Source organism: Eimeria mitis, genomic scaffold (genome assembly GCF_000499745.2).
Source record: "Eimeria mitis Houghton genomic scaffold, Emh_scaff26, whole genome shotgun sequence".
Lineage (NCBI taxonomy): Eukaryota > Apicomplexa > Conoidasida > Eucoccidiorida > Eimeriidae > Eimeria > Eimeria mitis.
This window is the reverse complement of record NW_013570940.1, coordinates 39,003-63,806: the sequence shown is the minus strand read 5'-3', so window position 1 is coordinate 63,806 and position 24,804 is coordinate 39,003. Positions and strand designations below refer to the sequence as shown.

At 50.3% G+C, this 24,804-nt stretch overlaps 3 protein-coding genes across 3 annotated transcripts in view; 1 reads left to right on the top strand and 2 right to left on the bottom strand.

Moving 5' to 3' along the window:
• EMH_0027690 (uncharacterized protein) overlaps positions 1-3,823 on the bottom strand; it is a gene marked incomplete at both ends in the record, with an annotated part of 4,854 nt that extends 1,031 nt beyond the window's left edge. Inside the window, 6 exon segments of the mRNA XM_013497321.1 lie at positions 247-519; positions 786-875; positions 1,220-1,297; positions 1,505-1,645; positions 1,931-2,551; positions 3,745-3,823. Of these exon segments, the coding sequence (XP_013352775.1) occupies positions 247-519; positions 786-875; positions 1,220-1,297; positions 1,505-1,645; positions 1,931-2,551; positions 3,745-3,823 (1,282 nt within the window).
• A 2,671-nt stretch (positions 3,824-6,494) lies between these two features.
• Positions 6,495-8,951, top strand: EMH_0027580 (protein kinase, putative; the record flags this gene model as incomplete). The annotated part of the gene is made up of 1 exon (XM_013497320.1): positions 6,495-8,951. The coding sequence occupies one exon, from the start codon at positions 6,495-6,497 to the stop codon at positions 8,949-8,951; it is 2,457 nt and encodes an 818-aa protein (XP_013352774.1).
• A 1,106-nt stretch (positions 8,952-10,057) lies between these two features.
• Positions 10,058-12,224, bottom strand: EMH_0027470 (endonuclease/exonuclease/phosphatase domain-containing protein, putative; the record flags this gene model as incomplete). The annotated part of the gene is made up of 3 exons (XM_013497319.1): positions 10,058-10,287; positions 10,497-12,062; positions 12,215-12,224. 3 exons carry the CDS (start codon positions 12,222-12,224, stop codon positions 10,058-10,060), a joined length of 1,806 nt encoding a protein of 601 aa, XP_013352773.1.
• Positions 12,225-24,804: the final 12,580 nt, after the last annotated feature.

Below are 24,804 nucleotides of genomic sequence, written 5' to 3'. Positions count from 1 at the left end.
TATATATATATATATATATATATATATATATATATATATATATATATATATATATATATATAAACAGCTATCTACATACATGGGTATACAACAACAGCACCCCTGAGGTGCTGCTGCATGCATCGTTTGCCTCCTCTGTGAGGTGTATAAGGAACACACGGGTTGAGTGTTCTGTATTTGTATTATACTGCAGTGAAAAAACAGAAAGCAATAAATAGCAGAGAACAGAACAGAAACACAACGCACCTACGGCCGCCTCAGCTTGCTGCTGCAGGCCGCCACCTGCTGCTGCAGCGGCTGCATCGCTGCAGCTGCTAGGAGCCGCGCGAGATGCATGCGGGGCCAGCTGGTATACCCTGTTCAGCATCCACTGCAGTGCGTCAGCTTGCTGCAGCAGCAGCTGCTGCTGCATGCCGTTCGCTGCTGCTGCTGCTGCTGCCAGCTGCAGCGAGTCGCTCGACAGATCTACACACACAGAGCAACGTGCCGCCCCGCTCCGCAGTGCGGTAATGCTGAAGGCTGCAGCAGCACAAACAGCAGCAGCACAAACAGCAGCAGCACAAACAGCAGCAGCACAGCATGCAGCTGAAGAACCGAGCGGCTTCAATCCAGGAACTCTCTGTTGCAACTCCAAGGCAGCCAGCAGCTCGGGTGCAGCCTCTATCTGGTCAGCGCTACTAGCTACATCGGTGGTTCCGCGCTGCAGCTAGCTAGCTAGCTAGCTAGCCAGCTAGCTAACTAGCCAGCAGCAGACCCCTGAGAAGATGAGGCAAGCAAGCAAGTACCTGCTGAGTGGCAATGCAGATCCAGCATCCGCCCCCCTCCTGACAGCTGCGCCACAGCAGCCCGCGCCTCCCGCCTATCGTAGTACCAGCCTGTACAGAGTCATCAACAGCACAGCTAGCTACGAATAGACAGCTAGCTACGAATATATAGCTAGCTACGAATAGATAGCTAGCTACGGAAACAGCTAGCCACAAACTACCAGTGATATGCATACAACAGCTCGCGTCTCGTCGTATGCAGAACTAGCTGTACCCAGTGATTTGAAAGGACTCTGGTGTTTTCTCTAGCTAGCCAAGAGCAGCTAGCCGTAGACGGCCGTGCTGCACTGCTGCAGCTCTGGCTGCTGCGGGGCCCCCTATCAACCCCACCAGTGGCTCGAGGCAGCAGCAGACGAACGAGCTACACAGAGAAAGCAGACACAGCAAAGACCCACCAGTGTCAGGGCTGTTCAGAAGGTCAACAGGGAAGCAGCAGCCTCTCTCCTCAATCCACTGCAAGCCGTTCAGCTCCCCTGCACGCACGGCAGGCAGGAGCAGCAGCAGCAGCAGCAGCAACAGCAGCAACAGCAGCAACGCGAGTAGGCTGTTAAGATTGTGAATGGAGCGAAGCAAACCACCGAATATGCAAGCATGCATGCAAGCTACATGCATGCATGCATGCATGCATGCATGCATGTATAGATGCAAGTGTTTGCATATTGTATAGGGAGAGAACACACCACTGATGAGAGTGGAATATGAACTCATAGAGAAATCTCTCTCCAGCTCCCGCAGCAAGCTATCGTTTCGCAGCACAACAGCAGCAGGCCGCAGGGCCTCTTGTATGGCTGCAACGAGCGGAGCAGTCAGCAGCTCGCTGCCTGAAAAAAAAAAAAAAAAAAAAAAAAAAAAAAAAAACACAAAGTGGATTTGTGTATAGTATAATAATACCTTTATTCTATGATACTTATATTTATGGAGGTATAGATGTGGAGATATACATACAGATGTAGAAGATATATATAGATTTGCGTCTGTATAAATACATATATAGATATATACAGATATAGATATATAAATATTTATATATATATATATATATATATATATATATGGATAGAGAAATATAGACAGAGTCATAGATATAAAAGCAGAGCTACAGATACCCGCAACAAGCGCCTGCTGGTAGCGGGTGTGTAGCCATTGCTTGCCTCTTGTTAGTTGCTGTATAGACACTGCATTCCCGAAGAGATCAACAACAACCCCTGGGAGTCCATCACTCTCCCCGTTGATGAGGCGATAGTAGCCGCTGCATATCTGCGTCTCACGATCTGCAGCAGCGGCAGAAGCAGCAGCAGCAGCAGCTGGTGCTGCTGCTGCAGCTGCTGCTGCTGCTGCTGGCTGCAGTGCATCTCGGGGCAAGCCACGTCTCCTCGCAGCTGCTTCGCTGAGCTTCTCCCTCACATAGTCTATGTTTAAAGGCGTAGAGGCAGAGAGGCCCTCCAGCACGCGCGCTGCAATCAGTGGTCGAGAGTGGAAGAGAGCACAACCCAAGAAATCACCAGTCTCACTGTCCACTACATTGACAGCCAGAGGATGAAGGCTCCCCTCTGGTGTACGTACACCGCGACCTGCTCCTGCCTCAAGGGTTGCCTGCTGCTGCAGAGTCTGCAACGCGCCGAAATTCTGAATCTCGTGAGCAAATATCCAAGGAGGCAGCAACCGTCGAGCAGCTTCTCCCTTTCCTCGCCTCTGTAGCTGTAGCGTGGGGCGTGACGATGGACAGTCTGTGAAAGAACGAAACAAAGGGGTGTTCAAGCCAGCAACATGCATAACTGCTGCTGTGTGTCTGTTGCGTTTCTCTATGCACCGAACATAGATACAGTATAACCTGAAGAGTGGACGCGCATGCAACAACGGTCACCTATGTAGAGAGCCAAACAGCGTGGGTCTTGTATCACCGGGTATATACAAGAAAACTTTTTTTTTTTGCTGGGCTTGCCTTGAAAGTGCTGAAACTCCTCGAGGGATGTCGATGCAATATGAACAGTTTGTTGCGCGTCGCTCGACCGGCGGCGGCACGTCTCTGCCTTATTGTTAGAGAATCTCGTGGAGCAATGGCTTTGAAATCTACGGCTCGTCCTCTGAAATTTCAGAAACAGCGGCAGCGGGCGGACTGCAGCAACGCCAGCAGTCGCCATGGTCTGGGCTGCAGGCAGCTGCAGCAGCAACGCGATGCATATTTTGCCTGAACCCAGAAAGCCCCGAAAAGGGGGAATATTACTTAGTCTGCGCTCTCTACGATCATTACAAATTCCGGGAAGCTGAAATCCATCGACCGCAACGAAAGCCCCACGAGTGGAAGGATACCATGATCTACCGGAACAGAGAAAGCGAAGAACTGCACACAGTTTTTGAAGTATACAAAAGGATAAACTCGTACCTTTTGAATATATTCGAGGTATTTCTAGGTGGATTTCACAAGCTGCTCGCACTCCTCACCGTTGCCCCCCAATATCGATACCGAGCGTCCGCTGGTAAGAGGTTGTAGCTCAGGTGAGAACGGCAACGGTTTCGTATAAATATCCCCGAATATGTGAATGTATATCGTTTCAGACTCTGAATTTATTGGGGGTTTTGTGGTAAATTTAGGATTTACGGTTTCGGTGTAGACGAGGCTGGGCTCCTGGTTGATGCACGTGTATGTGCATGTGCATTACCTGGATGCAGTGCGTGAGCACAATAAAGCATTATTTCTTCGGGCTCTATTAGATGAGTCTAATTCGTTTTTAGTTAGCCAAATACTGCGTGTAACGCATCACCCTCTCTTGACAAAAATATATTGCGGAGCTCCGGTAGCGAGAATCCACTCTAACGGGTTACTGTCTTTTGACAAAAAATTTATTACGAGAGTGGAATCCCGCTCAGCTGCCGCAAGCGCCAGCTGGAATTTCCTGTTAGGAGGGTGAAGGCGCCTCACCGCCGCAGTTGCGGGCTAGATGCGGGTCCTGCTGTCCGTAGCCCTCAGAACATTGTTCTTTTTGATTTTCTATGAACATTGAGCACAACTCCTTCCTTGTATGGTCTCTATTTATGTGTAGCACGCGTCCCACCTGTAGACCTTGTGGTGAGTCTTCGCCATACTGTCGTCAGGGGTGCGAACCACGAGGCTTGCTTGGCTCTGAGCGCAATTCTTCACGTTCACAGAACCCGCTGAACAGATGCCGCCTTCATTTGCAAAGTACAACATCCGCCCAGCCTCCTTGAATTCCGAATATATTGCACTACCAAGCACCACAGCAACCGCATGTATCGCAAGTTCGGTTGCATTCCGTTTACATTCCAGTTAGCATATAGGCTGGAGGAACTCCAGATCATGCGCGGTGTTCTAAGATGGGCTGTTATCATGGAAAGCATTGCAGGAGGCAAAATGTGTGTTACAGACAGAAGTAAGTGTTCCAGCGAAACGATGGAGCACGCAGGACCCCTGACATTGTCCGTATGCTTTATGTATTTGTTGGAGCTGCCCGCTTGCTAACGAGCCAACTACCCTGCTGTTTAAGGCTCCTCAGTGCAGCGCCAATAAAACGAGGGGTCCGATTGTAGTCACAAACATAAATAGGACAGCAGTAGAGATATTCTGTAATTCTCGAGAGACCTGGGCTACCCTGCAGAAGCTGGTTGCGATCGTCTGAACCCCTTGGGTCTCTATGGCAATGTGTATAGATAAACTTCTATTTGATGGCTTGAGCTGAAATCATTCATTCTCGTCCGTTTGTCTATGTTGCGAGCACTCTGTCTCCTTGCCAAGCTAGAGGGCCAGGTGCTAGGCGACTATTCATGTTTCGTGTGCCCACCGAATGCGCGGAACAACCCAAACTACGATATCAGCTGCCGTTGACGGTGTTGCTGCAGAGCACTACCTCTACGCAAGGCGCATGTGGTTTCGATGCCGGCGGCGTTCGTCAGCTGGAAGCTGTATTGGGAATAACACCACAGCTGTACAGGCTGATGATCGCTCCACCTAATTGGAGGCTCATACCACACCAGGGACAACGGTTCCAGAGACCCAATAGAGGTGATGGAATGATGGTTGAATCATAATTACAAATGCAGCGTTTGAATACACGCAGGAGCCAGAGTTTTATTTCATCAAAGCATCAACATTTGAGTGGAGGCAGACGAGTTCGCGTAAACTTGTCAACAGAGGGTTATTCGTACGAGGGCTGTACGTTAAGCCGTATAAAGGGTATAAGCAGTAAGGATAGGTCTCTGCTAGCATCAGCACCCATTTGGAGGATATAAACATGGGCTATAACAAAGAAAGAGATGGGCTGGTAGCTTTCATGGTGGCAGGAAAGTTTGGATTCGCCACTTCTGACGCGCTCGGCGCTCTAACAGAATGCGATTCGCGGACTCATCCCGATATGCACTCGGAAACTGAATGCCTCAGCCCTGGCTAACTTACTTCGGGTGAGGCAAATGTGCAGAGCAATGTTTTCAATGGACAGGCATGCTACTGCGGAGGAAGATGAGTGGCTGCGAGCACAGCTTGAGCCGTTTTATCCGTTCTGAGTTAGCTCACCAAGTACAGACATTCCAAAGTGGGTGAGCTACTGTCGCAGAAGCATAGTAGAAGGAGAACTTTCATTACTTTACTTTCTTTTTCCTAAGGTCGTTCAATATATAGCCGAGACACTTCGGCATCGGGCTGCCGCAGCAGTTGCCTCGATGCCTTCTTATTGTGCCAGGCACTTGAGAAAAATAGAAGCAGAAAATTATCTATATTATTTGAAGCAGTCGCAAAAGTTTCGGTTAGAATGGGCAAGTATTTCGTCCCGTCTGGTTGCGGTCAGGCCTTGACCACCGGTTTATTGGGTCTTGAAAGCCGGTGTCCACACGCTCGCTTCGGGAGTAAAGTAAATAATATCACATAATAAATAAAACTACGTCAAACTGTCTAGTTTAAATTCCACTCTTATTGCTGTGGTGTCGACAGCCCCGTGTGTGCAGAGTGACGGCGCAGCAGAGCGGTCCGCCGCTGCCTCCTGCGGGAGGGGCACCAATCGTGTTGAGCGACTTCATGTTGACATCTATATTTTGGCATTCATGCTGCAAAAGTTGCAGGATGAAGAAGTCAAATTGCTTATGAGATTCCGTAAAACGCGCGTTCTCGCTCGGTGCGACGGCTAGTTTCTCTTCGTGTCACCCTTGTTGCTTGAGGAGCAGGTTCTGCGGTTGAGTGCAGACAAAGGGTTCATCGCCAAGGCTTTTTTCTGAATTTTCCATTGCTCCCATCTGCTTTCCACCTATAGGATACAGTTAGCCCCGATGTTTATGCTTTCAGTCACCATTTTTCTCGTGTCTCGGCTACCGACAACCATCACCGGCGTGGTTACCGAATCTTGCTTATCTTCATCTTCTTCACACACGTGAGGCTCCACCCTCTCTGTATCGATTGGGGCTTCCAGAACCACCATATGCAAATTGCTTCATGTGGCTCAGTGGTTGGCTAGGACCCGTCAAGAAGGCAACGGCGAACTTCCAATCATTAAAAGTGACCTGCAGCCACCATAATGCGCAAGGTGGGCTACTTGATGTGCATCGTACAGAAGCTTTTCTCCGGATATTTTTATTTGATAGGGAATGGCCGGCTCGTTCGTTGATGACGAGCTTTGGACCGTATTGAATCGAGACAAGAGATGGGCCTCTATCCCTCCCCCGGGCCAGATGGCACCGCTAGCGTTTGGAGAGTGGGCTCCTCCTGTGAGTGGTTCCACTTCTGCTGTTCCAAATTTATGGGAGGGGAGCTCGTTGAATATGCAGTGCACTTCTCAGCCAACCGCTACAGCACCGTCGTGCGTGTTTGAGTCCGCTGAATCTGCCGATGCATCTGAAAGGCAGTTGCATATATTCCGCATTGATGGGGACGGCCGCCCGCGAATGACGTACAGAAATGCTGGCGGCAATGGAAAGGTGCTTTCCACCAGCACTCGACGCGCAGGGAAACAGACCTCTGCCTCCTCCCCTTCAAAATTTGAGCTTGCAGCTGTGGCAGCCTTGTGCAGTCCGGCCGCGCGAGCTCCACCTCAGCGTAGTAAAGCCCCAAAGCCTCTCCTCTTCCCGTCTGCTCATTCATTCGTCCCGGGCAGGCAGCTCCCTCTTGGGAGTGCGTCTTCAGTGGTGGCAGGTAGAGAACCTGAGAGCGCCTGTAGCATTCCTCCCGCCACTATCCACAGACACGACAGAGGTGCTAAGGGGGAATCTCCTGTAGAGGCTCTCACGTCCTTTACGGGGTCATCATTTCAATCCCAAACGAGACCTTCAGCATTACACTGGGAAGGGGGAGCACAGCAAAGCCAAGGAAGCTGTCTAGGCATGGGACCTCTTCAACAGTCACTTGGGGGCCTAGGGGGCTCATTGCTGCGCTGCGTTAGCCCCAATACGAACTGGGCTTCTGCTTCGCAACGGCAGAATCAGCAGCCTGACTGTATACCGAGCGCGAATTCCCTCAGGAGTCCTTATGGGTCACTGCCCCGCCACTTAAAGGCGGTACCTGCACAGAACGCAGGACCTACGAGCTGTTCATTCATTCAACCATCTTCTGACTTTTCACCTGCAGAGACTTCCTTCTGTGGCGGAAGTGCTATGCAGCCACCCACTGGGTTGAAAGCGCCAAATTCGACTGTGCAGCAGCCTGGCTTTGCAGACGGGTACACCTGCAGAAGCATCTTGCCCCGTGTGAAACCAGGGCAAACAACTATTCAAAAAAGCGTAGAAGAGGCCCAGGAATTTAGTGACGTTCAACGCCCAGAGGTGGTGACTGTCTACGGGACGGACAGGTTTTGGGATTTGATGGAGACTCTTGCCGAGCTGCAGAGAGGGCCTACCTCCTTGCTGAGCAGCAGTGTTACTTTCGACTCGGTATTGTTGCCTGGAGGTGAACTGCAGTACTCAGTGATTGAAGAGGGGAGCTTTGGAAAGGTTTTTGTCGGGACTCACCGGGGAGCCAAGGTAGCCATTAAGGTACCTGTGGAAAGCATGCTCAGCACCGACCCCGCTGGGGTGGTGGAGCGTACGCTGAATGAATGGGAAATCCTCACCATGTGTCAGCATCCAAACGTGGTTCGTTTGGTCGGGGGAATTGTGCACGGGCCGTTTGACGTGTGGCTAGTTACTGAACTGGTCAACGGCAGTGATCTTCACTCGCGGAAGTATTCACGCGATCCCCTTGTGCGGCGATTCATTTCGCCTCAGAACGGGCTGTACATGTGCCGCCAGCTCGCTGCCGTTGTCGCGTACCTTCACATTCCTGTTCCTGGACGGAAACCTGTAGTGGTCCACAGAGATATCAAACCTGAAAACGTCCTCATATCGGATGACTGGACGATTCAGCTCTGCGACTTTGGGGATGCAGAGGCATCTCCAGATGGACGTGTATCTCGTATTTCAGGGGCCACATGGTTCTACGCCCCTGCAGAATTGCTGCGGTGCAGCCCTGTGGAATGCCTGGCCTCGAATTCAGGGGTGCAGTTACCTCCTTTCAACGAGAAATGGGACATCTGGTCAATGGGATGCGTGTTCCAGGAGATGTTTGGCTTCTTCAACCCTATGCACGTGCACATATCCAGTCGAGACAGCCCCAGTGTCATTTATGAGAAGCTCAAGGCAAAGGCAATAGCTGGAACACTTGTCCCCCATATCGCAGAAGAGATTCAGGGAATTGCACGGAATATCATTTTAAGTTGCCTAAACCCGGATCCATCAGCTAGGCCGTCTGCTATGGAGGTGCTGAACATGTGGAACGCGCGAGATGAGGATATCCTTAAGGACATTCACACGCGACCAATCCCCCCGCAAGCCAACATCGTAGATTCTTCCAGCTTCAACTCTGTGAATCGACGACACTTCCCGGGGAGCATATCGGAACCGCAGGAGCTGTTGCCCAACGTAAGCTCAGTACTCACAGACACCAGTGGGAGTACGAAGGGGGATATGGGCAACGCACTGTACGGACACAATTGTTCATCGGCTTCTGCACAAGCTTCGACAGGTTCAACTGGGTCCCTGGTGCTTGAGAACGGAGAGCCTGCTTCGTATATGGTCTCCGCGAGGGCGCTCACTGCAAAGGAAGGAGCGAGATTCGTGCAGTCCCAGGGGCTTCCGGCTGCTGCTGGATGGCAGTGATCTTTTGTTCTTTGTTCGGTGTTGGGTATATCGCATGACACCCTTCCGAACGTCGTCAAGTAATATGAAACGTCAAATACTGTGTTTTGCTGTCTTCTATAATTGTCTTGTTGATGCTTGCTGCAGCTGTGTAAGCAGCGTTACGTATCAACTCAATCTACGAAGTTACAGTGCAAATCCTTTAAACTATTTAGGAGGAGCTGTTCCTTCGTTCGTTTTGTCAAGCGTTCTGTCGAGCGCCTCACGAGTATGAGGGCCAGAGAATGTACGAAGCGCAAGCGAATGCCTTCGCGCTATCCTCCACTATCGCATTGCATTTCAATATTGCACACTGCATTGGACCTTGAACACAGAACGACGCAAACGTAACCCTCAAGGGGGGTAATCGCATCGAGTCGAAGATGTCGTAGACTCCGGCAGTACTATAGAACGAAAGTTTGTTCTATGGAAACTACGCTTTAGTATGGTATCAGTCAGCTGAAGCGTGCTAGTTTGAGCATGCTAACTGAATGATCAACTTGAGTATCAACCAGCCAACGAGGCAAATCATATACAAAATAAAATCTCTGGTTGTGGAGAATGCCACCAAAAAGTATAAAAGGGCTCTACACTCCCACTAAAAAGGCGGCCACCGCCAGTGCGGTAAATTGCGGAAGCACATTTGCGCGAATATAAACGCGATGTATTCGAGCTGGAGAACAGCAATTCAGCAGCATCTCAAAGCGTAAGTTGTACCAACGTTACGTCACCGAATCCTTGGTGCGGCACCCTGTTAAAAACGGATGCACTGGGAACATCGCAGATTACAACCACGGAACGCCGCCAGCCACAGTTCACTTTCGAGTTGGCGTGTGTCCCCGTTTACTTCGCACCAGCTACCCACTCAAGCCCAATTGTCTCTGTCTTCGCTCTTCTTGTTTCATATCGTGCGATTTTCGCTAGAGGGCAGCAGGTGTCAGTCAACAGCACTTCAGCTCTTCCCAGGCTTTTCGACGCCGCTTTTAGCAAGCACTGTCTCCGTCCGGAGAAAGACGTTGTCAGTGGTACCAGTGTATCTGCTCTTGAGAGCAAGCCAGCTGGCCTTTGCGAGTCACCTTGTCCAGCCGTTACTCAGAATTGTGAGCAAATGTGGCACACACGGGGAAAAAGTCACTGACATGACTAACCTCCAGTGTTGTGCGAGGTATACAGCCCATCACCATAGGGCGATAAGGGATCTTCGCTGGGGAAGGGTCCACAAGCGTCCTTTGCCCACGGGCAACTCGACCTGCGTGCTCCGAGTATATTAGCAAGTAATCCAGAAGCTCTTGTTTCGGAGTTTCCGGACATCCCTGGCCTGAATCGATCGCACATAAATCCATTGAGCTATAGACGAAGCTCCAAGTGGTGAGCGGAAACTACAGCGACGTGAATAGAAGGGGATAAGCTTACACCTAGTGGCGTGCAACTACAGACGGCAAGCCCCCAGTTGTGTACTGTAGCATGAGACGATAGCAAGCAAGGACGTGTATATCCCATCTATGCATGCTTCTGTGTAAGCCTTACTCTGGTAGCATGTGTCGTTGTTGACCGTGTCGAAGTTCGGCTGTGCGACCGAGGCATCTTCTAGTGCTAAATTGGCGTTGAAACCATCAGACCCCAAAGCTTCAGCTAGTGAAGCACGGTCCGCTGTGAAACGGAAGTTCAGGTTTCCTCCAATGATGAGGGGATCTGTGGCCTTTAAAATACCCTTAGGGAGCTCGGCACGCCGACGGTGGGGTTTGGCTTTAGGCAGTTCTGTTTCTGTGGTCACAGGAGCATTGTTGAGTTCGAGTTCCGGCAGTCCTTCCTTCTGTGTGGGCGACCCTTCGGGTTTGCTCGGGGATTCATTGGAGGCGACGGAGCCTTCAGTGCCAGTACTCCCTTCCCCCGGTGAAGCGAAAGCTTCGTCAACATCGCATGAAGCGAACTCCACTTTCTCTGCATCCTCCATCCCAGTTCTAGCCCATGCCATCACCTCTTTCACCTGCGCCACGCGAAGAGCATTATTATTTGGTCCAGGCTGTAACTGCATGGCAAGCATGTTGTATACCTTGCCGCACTTTTCCACCTGAACCAAAGCCGCCCCCGCATTGCATCGGGACTGGGGGTACGCAGATGCAGAAAAAATATAGGCATGACGACGCAACATTGGCCACTTGGATAGTATCAAAATCCCGCCATTTCCCCTGAAGCGTGAGAAGCTCCCGCATACTGAATCCCATCCATTCTTTGTTACGAATGCTTCCGCTTGGCTCTTCTTTGTAGCCTTGCGCGAATTCATGGTCAGGCACCACCAACAATCGCCGTAGCATGAGCAGTAGCCCTCCTCGTTCTCGGTCTTGCAGCATCCTGGGTCAGCGCCAACAACCCTCGTCTGGAAGGCAAACATTGGCTCTTCTCTGTGGAGCCTTCGCAAAAGACGCTGCGTAGAGCTGGAAAACGCTCCTTGAATCAAAAGTACATCGGGGTGGTGAGTCTCATCTAAAGAAAGCAAGTAGCGAAGAAGGGCAGCCTCCCGTCTCTTCCAGTTACCATCGAAAACCCCCCAGCTATTTTCCATGTTCAAGTTGTACGACACCACGGTTAGCTCGTCAGGGGAGGCATTGAGACATATGCTGAAGTACGTGGACCTGCGGACCTCCAACGATGCGGAGGGCGGCAGCGCATCCGGGGCAGGAGGCTGACTTTTGTCTTGGGAATGGTCCTCCCTATTCCCTTTCTGATGTCCGTCTTGAGTCTCCTTTTCGTCTTTTGGCTGCTGTCTCTGCCGCTCCTGTGAAGCCCTGCCTCCAGAAGCTGGGCTGCCGCGATGTTGAAACCGTGAGCCAGTCACGTTGTGGGACCTGGACTTTGCCGGGTGCCCCCGAAAGGACCTTCCCTGGTGACCGCGTGAACTTCTCTTTGCATTTCGAGGAGATACTCCAACGGAAGAACCGCCCTTACGGCTCCCTCGTGGGGAAGTACTATCCACCGACTCTTCCGTCTTCTTGCATTTATGTCTCGCCGCAACATGAACTGACTCTGGTTCTGTATCAACAATGCCGGAGTTTTCTGGCGGGGTTGTCAGTCCAGAAGCGTTCTTTTCTATATCTGCAGACAACCCAGTACACACACAAGCACAGTATTAGCTCCATGGGCCGCGTGACTGTAATTTACATCGTTGGCGGATAAACAGTGGTCCCGCCTTCGACGAGAGAATCAGCAACATGCCCCACTGCAGGAGTAAACAGAGTGAAGCTGACTCGAAGGCATCCTTCGAAGGAGAACGGATGCTATAGGTGCAACTTGCCTGTGTTCGTCATGGGAACAGGTTGTGCAATCGAGGGTGAATTCGACTCCTGAGCAGGGTGGCCTTCTGGCTCGTCTGGTTGCATCATCTTCCCCCCAAAAATATCGAAAGCGATGGTTTATGCTCGTACCTCTCAAGACATAACCTCTGCTAGTCTCCCTGCGAACGAGAGGCAATGATAAAATGCCTTCGGCACAAGCGATCAGCGTCAATTTTTAGCGTATCGACGCCATGAATCCCTCTAATTCCCACAACGGAGATGAGTTAAGCCTAATAAGCTTACCTTACTGTTTTCTGTCCTCCAAGTCCCCGCAATGGAAGGAAGCTCGCCGTAACAAGAAAAAAGTGCTGTTCCCGGTACTCCGATCTTCAGAGCATCGATATGTCGTCCGCGAGCCTCAAGTCCTTCAGGTGAAATTTTGAGGATTAAGCAGGACACAGGTGTGCAAAATACACTAAAAAGCAACAAAAAATCAACAATTCACTGTTGAAACCCTCGAGCAGGCCGGCAAGCGCTTGAAAATGCCAGCGAACCCGAACGCCGACCAAAGCGTCCGAGCCCCTGTTAAGATGAAGCAGCACACTCAATGGCATGCAGAGCTATAGCGGAAGCACAATAACCTTGCTAAAGCTCTTTATAACCGCCTTCAAAGCCATGTGATGACTGAAAGCATGCGGAACGTGTAATGCCACGGGAACGGCATAGCCCGCCCGTAAGACCAGGCCAGAAGCCCTGGTGGATCTGCGACGGGTCTCAAAGGGCCGTCAAATAAAAATCAAGCAGATATACATATCCCATTTATCTTTAAAAAGACATGATGTGAAGAAGCGAATGAGTCGCGAGCTCTCCACGAGGAGTCGAGCCCGCTGTGGCTGGGCCTAGAGGAGCGTGGCCCCCTACGAGCCCCAGCTTCCCCGCCCGTTTACGCTCAACAGTGTAAATAGTGATGAGAAGAGTGGTTATTGCTGCAACTTGATGAAACATTCAAGCTTCTAGATATTATGTGTGCATGTAGGGCAGGATTAAGTACCATATCGAACTGGCGGTTAATGTGGGGGAGCCACTGGTACCCCGTGCTTCACGGACCTGCTTCGTAGTGAATTCACTGACTTTCTTCACGTCACCTGCCGCTTCAAGTATATACATACGTTTATTTGCGGCTAAATTTACGCATTGTGATCAAACCGCCCAAAGGCTTGCTTGGAGCGTTGGCTATTACTCCGCGCCTCAGGGTGGGTGGGATGCCCTGGGGTTCTGCAGGGCACATCCAGCATCAACTGGAGAGAGAGGTATCGACACTCCAGGAAACTCAAAATGCGATAAATAAAGCCATTTCTGATAGAACAACGTATTTATAATAGGGGAAGTAGAAGGGATACAAACGATTTCACCTAAATGCGGCCAACGAGGCTCGATAGCGTTGCTAAGCTGTACGTGCGGGCGGACCAAGCGACTTTACTATGTAGGGGACGGAGATTAGTTACATTCGGAATTGACAGACAGAAATTATGAGCAACAAAGTTCTGGTGTTTAGAGGTGCTATTAACTGTTAAGCACGCTGGGTTGCTCCCTGGGCTAGTCCGCAGTACCCAGCCAGTGGGTTTGGTTGCACCCGCTTCGCGAGTTGTTCCCAGATATGGGTACTGTGCGATAATCCGCTCTAACGGACTGCAGCTAAACTGGTTCGCATGCAACTCTAATGCTTTATCTATTAACGAGGTCTTCTCTCTAGCGAGACTAATACAACTAACTCATTGATGCGTATATGCCCGGCTGAAACCAGGGCATTACATGACAGGCGTTCGGCCGTTCCGAATCGTCCAGCGGAATCGAGTGCAATGCCTCACCAAAACTTAGTTCAAGGGACTTGTGTATCTACTTTCCAGTAGATGGAACTATCATAACAAAGTAGCAGCAGACGCCCTAGCACGATAAGCTCCGAGCTCAGCTTCGACAGATTCGAGCGGAAATGCTTGATCAACGAAGTCTTCAGCAAAATAACCCTTCTTGTCACGATCTCTTCCCCACGCGTTCGGGCAGACCGGCCATTCAGGACCCCCAGAGTGTGGCCTACCGGTGGCCCTTACAGGCCGCGCCCAGTGGTCCAGACGACGTATCGGACACAGCGCGGAGCTCTAGGACGGCGCGTGCTGGCTATTCACCTGACCCTCATAATCGTAGCACAGAGATATGCCGGCAATGAAGAGGTTGAAGATGCGCGCCTTTGCCTATCTCTTCGAGGTACGTCCCTGTCGAGAATCGGGTGGGGTCGCCATCTGCCCTCTCCTTGGCAGGCTGACGCCAGAAAGCACCCAAGTGTCAACGATTAGGGCAGAACGAATACAACTGTTCTGGTGTTTGGTGAGTGCGTTTATCACGGGCCGCCACACTTTCCCTGTCTAAATCTCGTGGAGGGACTCACTCTGCCCACTTACATACCCGCAGCAGCCCACTCAGGAGGCGGGTACTCTGGGCACCCGCCATCCACTGGCGCAGGCGAGCCGCCATCGGGGCGTCTAGGAAGATGCTCTAGTACCTGAGCCCCGCGCTAACACTTTTAACTAGCTCTCAGAGCTGCGGCCGGATCTCCTTCTTTCGCCGCTGCCTCGGCAGACCCGCCTCACACAGCCAGACAGGGAAACACTGTCTCTGTAGTGAATACTCACTACAATCAGGGCAACCATGCCGTGCTCGTTGTGAAATAAGTGAGGGTTGCATGAATAGTGGAAGTGTCTGTGAGTGCTTATTGATGCACATTGAGTATAACGTTGGTGAATGCATTAAGCGTTCTTTGTGAAGTGATCATTGGTATGACTATAGGAGAGGCTGGCATGAGCCTTGGTGCAATAGGTGTTACAGCATGCTACGCTGTCTCCTCTCCCAGCCCCAAAGGCCGCAGTGCCTGCTCTAGTGGAGTTGCAGGAGAGAGAACAATTTTGGAGAAGAAGCTGAGGGAACTAATTTCCTTTAACCTCTGTTAGTTGTTATGTTGCTGTTTCAGTATGACAGTTATTGCTTGCCAGCTCGCTATACTCAGCTGTGGGTTTCTATGAATGCGCCCCATAGTAGTCCTTCAGAGATACAACCTACTAATACGTAAATCTAACAGCAAATATTTATACTAGAGGGAAATACTCTACGTTATCTTGAACAGATCACAGCACAGCATGTGAGGGACTGAGGGCTCTTGTGAGAAACTCCCCTTCAGAAACGCCAGTCTAAGGGGAGTTCGGGGCCTTAGGGATCATGTGGCCCTCGGAACCTGATCCCACTCACGTCAGTAGATGCACTAATCCCGGCCAGCAGCTCTGCGTCTTGTGGCCCCAACGACAACACAAACGCAGATGAAAAACACAATTGTGAATCGTTGAAGGGATCCAAGTTCCCTCACACGATGGGGTGATGGGATTCCATATCACTCTAGGCACCGTAGGCCCTGTAAGCTGATGAGAAGTGGGGGAAAGCCCTCAGTTCCCCCATGCAATTGCTGAGATCTGGTCAAGATAACTTAGAGTATTTCACTTTTGTACAAATATTCACAATAAGCTATACGAATTACTCTGTAGTATCTCTGAAGGGCGACTGTGGGGGCGCATCCCTGGAACCCCACAGCTGAGTATAGCGAGCTGGCAAGCAATATCTATCATACCAAGGCGTCATGGTACTCTGCTACAAGCATACCACAGTCTGTATTCAATGTCCTTTACGAGTTGCCCTTACAAAACTACACCTGAGGCTGTCTATAAAGCATCCCCGAAATGTTACAGAGCCCAGATCAGTCAATTAGCGTAGTGGTGTTACGAGCATCCTTAAAGCAGTGTCCAGTTCGTGATTCTTTAACGTGTTCCATTTCTGACTTAAAGAAAAGTAAGCTCAGCTAGTGCTTTTCAAATTCGGAAATATAAATCGGCAACGCATACCACCAACATTTCATTCTGGCAGTTAATTATCAGCGATTGCTTTGGGTTTTGTTAAAGCGATGGCTGAAGCCCACTCATGCACCAATGCCCCTTACACCCGAGAACCAAAGTCTGCGCGGCACTTGCGCTCAATCAACTCAATCCCGTGTTCATATCTGGCGAACCGGACTTACTTGTATAATCAGATCAGAGTTTGTTGCTGGCTAAAGAAGCCTGCAGTTGTGTTCTTGACTGACTTTGATTCAAACTGTCTATATCTAGTGCGTTCAATCAATGTAGTGAGGGCCTACCAACTTTGCATACGGCGCATAAATCTCAGCTTGCGCGTATGCAAGCTCCTTCATCAGCATCTGTAGGTTTTCGTGCAGTGTGAGCAAAACAGGTATGGGTTTGTTTTGTCACGTTAGGATCACTCCAAACGGCGAGGCAGAAAACTACAATACATGAAAAAAAAGGAGCTCTTATGGGTTGACTACTACGCATGTGCTTAGCAAGTAGTCTATACAGTTAAGAAGCTAGATGGCTACATGGAATCGACTGTACTTTCTCCTGCGCTAGTGTGGCAGACGCGCAAGTAACGACTGTTGGGAAAACAAGGTAAAACGGCAAAAGCAACATTTGCAACAGCCCTAAGATCAAGCGTGTGAATTTACCCGTTCTGCAATCAACACAGTTTTAAACCATACACCACATGTTTGGTAATGCAGCTGACAGCAGCCCAGTAGCTCCACAGCCTCGGTATCTACGTCTATCAAGGACCCATAATAACTGCTATGCGGCGAGACTCTTTTAGTGCCACAGCACATCAAATAGAGCAAGCCTAAATAATTAGTGGCGCTGCTTTGGAACAATTTCGCTGCGTGCATCCGAGTTTCTGTGAGGACCAGGCAAGGAGCATAAAGTCTTGACTGAGTATTACTAGAGTCTACTGGTTGTAAGGTGAATATACCCCACACATGTACATTAATAATTGCTGAAAGTTAACTGAAGTGAGGGGATGCAAGATGCGATCTCCCAAATGCCTCAGCAGCCTGTGGGATTGCAGGGCACTGACGCAGTCCCTGTGAGCCCAGATATTTTTAGAGCTCTGGCCACCCAACGCGAAATTGCCTGCAAAAGCAGCAATTCACAGGGCCTTCACTGGTTTGCGTGGCTGATGCCGACGTGGCACTGATTGGCAAAGCAAGGGATTCTGCGAACCAGAGAGCCAACAGTAGTTGCAATGAAAGAAGCCTACCTTGTCGAGGGCGAGCCTCAAGAAGGCTGCCAGTAGCTTTCTTGTCCTTGATGATAAAGCCAAGTACGCTGCTGGAACGGTGCACGGATTCTGTTGCTGGATACATCGGAGCAGAGGCAGCTGCTCATCTCCTCCAGCAGCGAAAAGGCTTGCAAAAATGGGGAAGGTTAGCCTGTAAATAACGTTTTTGCTTGCAGGTGGGCTTCCTTAGTTAAGAATTATTTACATCAGCAAGTGGACTATGCGATATAGTACCAAGTTTGCTCACCCGATAGGATGAGGAGGGCAATAATACCAGATGAAGCACTGGGCTTCTTGGCTGGAACAACGAATGCCCAGGCGACTGAAGCCGTCTTGGACCCCACGTGCTTCGGAAATGCCGGCGCCTTCTGGATCAAAGACTCTCCAGACGTCCACCAAGGCAAAATCTGGCCTGAAGCACGGAACGTGAACGACAACCTCACTACAGTGCCGTATTGTGAATGAAGTCTTTATCATCTTGCTGCAATCTTGGTTTCCCTGTAAGAAGTGCGTGTCTGGGACGGTATTTGTCTCTAGGCAGCAAATGACTTTAGGACCTGTCTCCACAATCGACTTTTTCGCTAAATTCTCACATATTTTGCTGCCTCCAATCTTTCTGCTGAGATCGTCACATTTCAAATGTGTTGCGAAAATGTGAGCCTACCGGAGAGTGTCTCCTATATGGTTCATACATACCCAATTTACTATGAGCCAAAGTCTGGTGTAAATTTGTATGCTAAGGCTAATATTAGATATGTCCAGTCATATTTAGGTCTGAACTGACCGTGTATTCAATTCTTTGAGTGTAGCCAGTATTTGCTTTTCTCTCGACCCCTGAGCCTCTGCAGAGCAAGACTGAAGCCATTGTATTCTCTGCACACAGGCTTCCGGGACCGGGTCCAGCACTGTAAGTGGGTCCCCCTGCTGAACGGTACCATTCACTGGCCCAGAACGGGAGCGCCTAATTCTGCTTGTGCCAGGTTTCTGCCCGAGAGTACCCGATGACATCGCCGTAGTAGCTGTTCCAGTTGCAGGGCTTTGAGAGCTCCACCTACTTCCCTCCTGCGGCGGCAGGGGAGCATCCTTTACAGCACGTATAACGCTCCCTTTATCCTGCGAAGCCCCACGTTGAGGCGAAAGAAGGATTTGTGCGTCTCCTCTTTGATCACACCGGGATTTCTGGTCAGTGGAAGTTGGTATCTGTTGCATGTAGGCTTGCAGCTTCTGTTGCACCTGTTGTTGAAGCTGTTGTTGCATTTCGGTTCTGAGTTGCTGCAAAATGTTGCAGGAGAGGTGTTGTTGCAGTCCATTTGCGCTGTTCTCCTTCGGATGCTGGGCATGAATGGATTGCTCAGGAGACGGAGATCGCTCGCGTCTTGCGGATGTTGTGTTAGGCAATGCTGGAAAAGATACAACGGTAGGTTTTGGAAATATCAACGAACTGCAGAGAGGGCATGGTCCTGTACGAAGTGGAGCTGGCGCTTTTGGCCGTATAGTAGTCACTGTCTGGGGTCTGGCTGATGGCGGTGTAGTCTGCAGCTTCCCCCCACTGTCTATGTACCCCAGCAAATGCTTATCGTAAGGCAGGCGATTCGTCTTTGTAATACAGCCGTTGCCCGCGCTTTGCGTCCCCTGGGAAGTCTCCAAAAGATTTAACGGAGAAGAATAATATTCGGGAGCACCTGACGGGGCAAGAGGAGGGAATGCTCTTGTTTGGTCACTCTGCATGGTTTGAGAAGTGCACGGAGCCGAAGGCGCACTTGGCCTAGCAGAGGAAGCGCGGGTTTTCGATTTGCAGGTGCATGTTTGATCAGTTGCTCCTATGGTGCGGTTATTTCGGCCTGCAGGTGCGTCACTGGGTTCTTCCGCGCAGACTGGAAGTTGGTTCTTCACGCGGTGTGCAGAGGTAGCAACACCAGCATGAGAAGCGAAAGGTAGTGGGCAACAAGGAGGGCTGTAGCCCGAGGGTGGAGGTCCGCAGAGGTGGCATACTTGTTCGTCTCCACCTCTCTGATTAGTCCAAACAAGCTCTCTGCGAACATTTGGATTCCGATGGGCACAGTAAGTATGTACAGTGCAGCAGCAGGATTGACGCTGTGGCTGCCCTAGTCCTTTTACTCTGAAGGCTCCACGGTTTTTGAAGAGGACAGTCTTTGGTGTTGCGGTGGATGCTGTTCCGTTGCAAGCTTCTGCTTTAATTTTCGGAAGAAGGCAAACTGAGCAGACGCGCCTTGACCCATTCCCAGCCGAGAGCGCGCGGAAGCGTTCGCTCGGACGGTTGCTAGCCGCGAAATTGTGTGGCAGTGATAAGTGTATGGGGGGGTATCGACCCCTTAGTGATGCGCCTATCTCCTGTTGACCAGTTTGCTGCAAAGCCTCATTGTTACATCTGGGACTTGACTGAAAAGGGGATGAGTCACTCTGCAAGCGAGTGCAATTTTCGTGTTCTTCTTTAGGAGGGAGATGGCCAAGTGATCCGAATGCTGTAGCTACCCTGCAATCAGAGAGAGTACATAGAGGGCAAAGGGAAGTGTGCGGGCCCACTATACGAGACTACTGATAAACAGTCGGTCTGTGAAGGCGCACCCGGAACTGGGAATGTGTCGAATGCATTTGCAGGCCACCTCAGTATGGAGAAACTCAACTGCCCAGTCAGCCGCAGTAAGTAACCCTTTGCATTTCCTGAATTCATGCAAGAAAAGCGTGGATGCTCACAACGAAAATGCACTGTTTGTATCGGTGCGTTAACGAATTTGCTTGCTTGCTGCTTTTGACCCTGCAGGGGTTGCTAGAACAGTCGACGAAAGGTAATTCACCCACCGGTCTAGTCTGTTGAAGACTCTAGAAACGGCAGAGAACGAGGGTTGCTGAAGGACTGTCATTGCTCTGGCTAGATCAGCTGCAGTACAGCCAGGTACAGATTGATACACCTCTTCCGGCAATCAATTTCCCGCTCTACTCTAAACGTTAGTCGTTTTTGGTTTCAACTTTACATTCAAATGCTAAAAGCGTTCCGCTATCGCCAGGCCCCTAACATACGCATATTTTTGACCTCACGCATTGGAGCCTTACACACGCTGCCAAACAGCTGTCTAGCTTGCCTTCCGTCACAGTCCCAGTCTTGGAAGTGTCTATGCAGCTAAACAGGGTACAAGGCACACACTGGCCTCTACACCTGTCACGGCTTGCGTTGGCAGCAGCTGCGACGTCTGCTGCTCCTTCAACCTCCAAAAGGCCCATATATGCCACCAGTTCTTCCGGCTCCTTCTGGGGCATAGTCGTATTCTCGACATTTGAAACCTCACGCGGGCTAGCACACATGTTTGGCCGCGTCCACCGCAGAAAGCTGCAAATAAAAGCAGCCCTATATAAAGCGGCAAGTGTATGCAAAAGCTCTGGCGGAATGTTTTACTGTGACGCTGAAGATTAATTAGGTAGACGGCCCATGAGTTGTGTCTTAGGAAGTCATTGGGTGAATGAGCAGGTTGGGAGGTTATTCTGACTCAGCCAAAGAAACACCATCGTCGTTGGAAGAAACCCTTGCTGCTAAAAGGCGGCCATCAAGCCCGTCAGCTCGAACGCCATAGAGCCGGAGTAACTTCACCCACGCACTCGCTGAGTCATTAAACGCATAACTGTCAATGGGGAAGGCCTCATCAAAAGTCTCACTAGAACGAGCTGGCGCGAGCCAGACGAGAGCAAATGCAAAAGGCTAAGCAGAGATATATCAGGATGCACAACATTGTGCTATCAGTTCTCATCATATCGCACAGGTGTGCGTCACAATCACAACAACGCGAGCCAAAAGAAGCAGGGGTGGCTAGCCTGTCGTTCTCCCAAATGTGGAAGTTTGCATTACCATACAAGCGAACACTCCCATTATCTCGAATAGCGGCGTACAGATGAGCTGGGGAGTAGGGTTGGGAGCGGCGCAGCGCTCTGCGCATGCGGTCCAACTGACGTCGCAAACATCGGACACATGTAGGCGGCGTTCGGATTAGTCAGATAATAGTTGCTACAGTGCTCCGATGGAAAGCAGGGTTTTGTAGTGCTTTTACTTGTTGCTCAACGCAGGCTAGGCGCCATAAAATAGAAGCGGCTGCCCTCTCAGGGTCCGATTCTCCAGTCATTTTCCACCGGTAAGACGGGCGAGGTTATTCCTGAGATGGTAGTCTTCTAGAAAGCAGTTGTACGGCCGAAGTCAGCATGGGACATGCACCTAATCATCATAAGGAGTACATGTCTCGCGGGTCAGCATGATGAGAAGCCGCCGTTTCCCGCCTAGTTCGTGTTTTCGGTGCCCCCTGTGAGACTTCCTCGTGCGAACTGCAACCTCTTACGTTTCCGTTTGTCAATTCATTGAGCTGAGTTCGTTCATTTTTTCGACCATATCGATTCCACGCAACCGAGATAAAGGGACAAAACCCTTGAAGGATAACCCCTGCATCCGCTAGTTTCCAGTTGAATAAATCCCCGACGGAAAATATAGTATATCCTCGAAAAAAATGGAAGCTAGCTATCCAGTCTAAAAATTGAACTAGAAGCTACCGAAGACTAAGCTAGTTTGCGACCTCTACTCCGCTCGATCGTCGCCGCGTGCAGCTCCGCACGAGAGGGCTGCAAGCCTGGAGCGTTCCCATTGAATTTACATCCCCTTCTGGCTTTGCAGTAACCATGCAAATTCCCATACTAAAAATTAAAGTACTAGAGACGATGCTGGTTGTACTCCGTCTGGGCAAAAATGATAAGTCGCAACTCTTTTCTGGAGCATCCTTCCATAAATCGTTCATATGGAGTTCTTATAGTGTGGTAGGGGGAACTTTCTGAGCGCAGGTAAAGTATTATTCATTAAAATTTGCATACAGAAGGCGTCTGAGTCGTATCGACCGATCGTTGCGTCACCGTCTCAGAGCGGATCGCTAATGCTCTGCGTGAGCTGACAACGGGGCTGCCCGGCAGATGCATGCATGCGCTCATGAACCAAGGCGTTGGTCGTGTGCCTTCTTGCAAAGGTCTACAGTGAACCCGACAAAACACTCGGTCGGTAGATTTGATGCATTTAGGGGGCCAGCCTTAGAGGCCGCGAGAATTGAGGGGAATGCGCAAGAGCTAACAAAACCGTCCAGTATGTTCTGAATACCATCAATATCCCGTCCTCATCTACAAGCACCAAGAGTCCAACAAATATATGGAATATCCAATGTGTGTGCTGGGGAGCTCACTTGATTGCATTACTCACGACGACGTGATACTATGCATGCCGCAGGTGACCCTGTGGAGACCGCGCATGCGCCCCCCTGACGAGGCGTTTGAGGTCTATGTGCCGGGAAGTGATGAGAGTGTGCTCCTCTCTGCTCCCCTTACTGGATTTGCATCATATACGGTAATTGGGCTGCAAGCAGTCTCTTGTCGCAACGAAGCTCCCCTGCAGTGCAGAGGTGCTGCAGTAAATGGTGGAGAACTGCATGCACGCCGTAACGATGGTCCTATGAATAACGCAGTTCTGGGTGCTTCGGTCCAGTGAACACCCGAGGAGCAGCATAGCTGTGTAATAGTGAAAAAACAATTCTCAGATGTAGTAAATAACAAAGAGCAGGACACCCTAATATATGTCATTTAGGACTCAATGTCACATTTTCCGTTCATACTTTTGCCAACTCTCGTGTCCTGCCTGCCATCCGCAAAACGTAGTCTGACAGACTGCGCCAAGGATTAGACAGGGAGGTTGCACCCCCCTGCCGTGACCTTCGACATCAGATCCACATCGCGTATCGAGCACTCCGCTCGCCGCAGCTAAACTGTTGCACTCCAATATTCAATTTCTAAGTTTATATGTATATTATGTATACAATAAGTCTTGTATGATTAGTCAAATGCGCACGAATTGCTTGAAATCAGCCCACCTTTGGAGACATATGCTACAACGGAGAGGCAGCTGCAACGAAGCCTCAGGCATAGATGATATCCGTTGTGAGCTGCAGAAATACCGAAACAAGGATAGCCTTTGAAAAATAGCATATGACCTCCCTTTAGTCGTTGGGAATCCTAGGTGCAACTTCCCAAAAGCCTCCGTTGGTGTGGAGCTGTAAGGAGAGCCCTCCATTCCAGGGAACACCTTGAGATGCAGTGGAGAGAGTTAAAATAAAAGTGTTCCAAAAAAGTAGCTGCACTATACTGCAGTCTCCAGGCTCCTGGGGAAGGCTGAATAAGGGCCTGCGGTTTCTGGGGAGTGTACCATTGCCTGTGGGAAGTTGGTACGTGTAGCATGGTCTGCCTGCAGTTCGCACAGGAACCTTAACTTGGCCTTGGTAGGTTGGGTGTCAGCAAATGCAAACGTCCTAGAAGCGTAATCAGAGGTAATGCATGCAGTAAAGGAAGCTGCTTTGAAGCTTCCTTGTGTGCATGTATGCGGCTGGCTTGCTTCACCAGCCGCAGCGATGTCCGCTTCAAACCCACTTCAGCCTCTTCCGCGCAACACCCAGGCCCTGAGCTGAATGCCCAGGATGCCTGGGGAGAGAGGAGGGAGGTCAGCTGCCGCTATGGGAACACTTACTTCAAGTCTTTACTTTCGTTTCAGGTCGCTTCTTTCCTTGATTAATGCCGGAAAGCAAGTGTTACTGTTCCAGCCTACACACGTAGATATAGTCAGACTAACTTCATACAATGCTAAAGTATGCTACAGCAATTGAGTCAAGGGACTCACGATAGCAGTTCCCCGAAAGCAGTTGACTCCCCTCCAGCCTCCACTGTTCACAGGCAAGCAATTCAAGCGAGTGGGGCTGGCGCGGAGAGGAAGCAGCCTGTCATAAGTTGCAACGCATCGTGCTGCAACTCTGCGAGGCAACCCGAAATTGGCTATGCAAGCATAACCGAACCCCCTTTTGCTGCATATACAAACAGTGTATGAACTTACTAAATATGTACTTAGCCATCTATAGCCAGCCTGCAAGCATCTAGGAGTGCACGTACCAACGTCAGGCAGACCATGATATGTATGTACGAAGATTCCAACAGACCATACTGCAACAGGTGTACGATGGAAACTAGGTAATAAAATAAAAACACTCTAGCTCCTATTTCCATCGTACAGAAAGTGCAGACAGGCGAAAACTGAAATAGCTTGCGGGGAGAACGGACCCCATCGCCGTAGTACTTCACAGGTGGCCCTTGCCTCGCAGAAACGAGACACTCGTGGCGGTCGAGCGTGTGTGCGCAGGCTCATCACTTAATGCTAAAGTAATTGGCTTCGCTTTTATCCTAATGCATTTTTCATTGTTATTGTTGGCTTTTTCGTTGCGTTCCAGAACTATTGTGGTGCCCGCACGGATCTTCCACTTGTGTGTGGGGCCGGAGGCCAACCACAC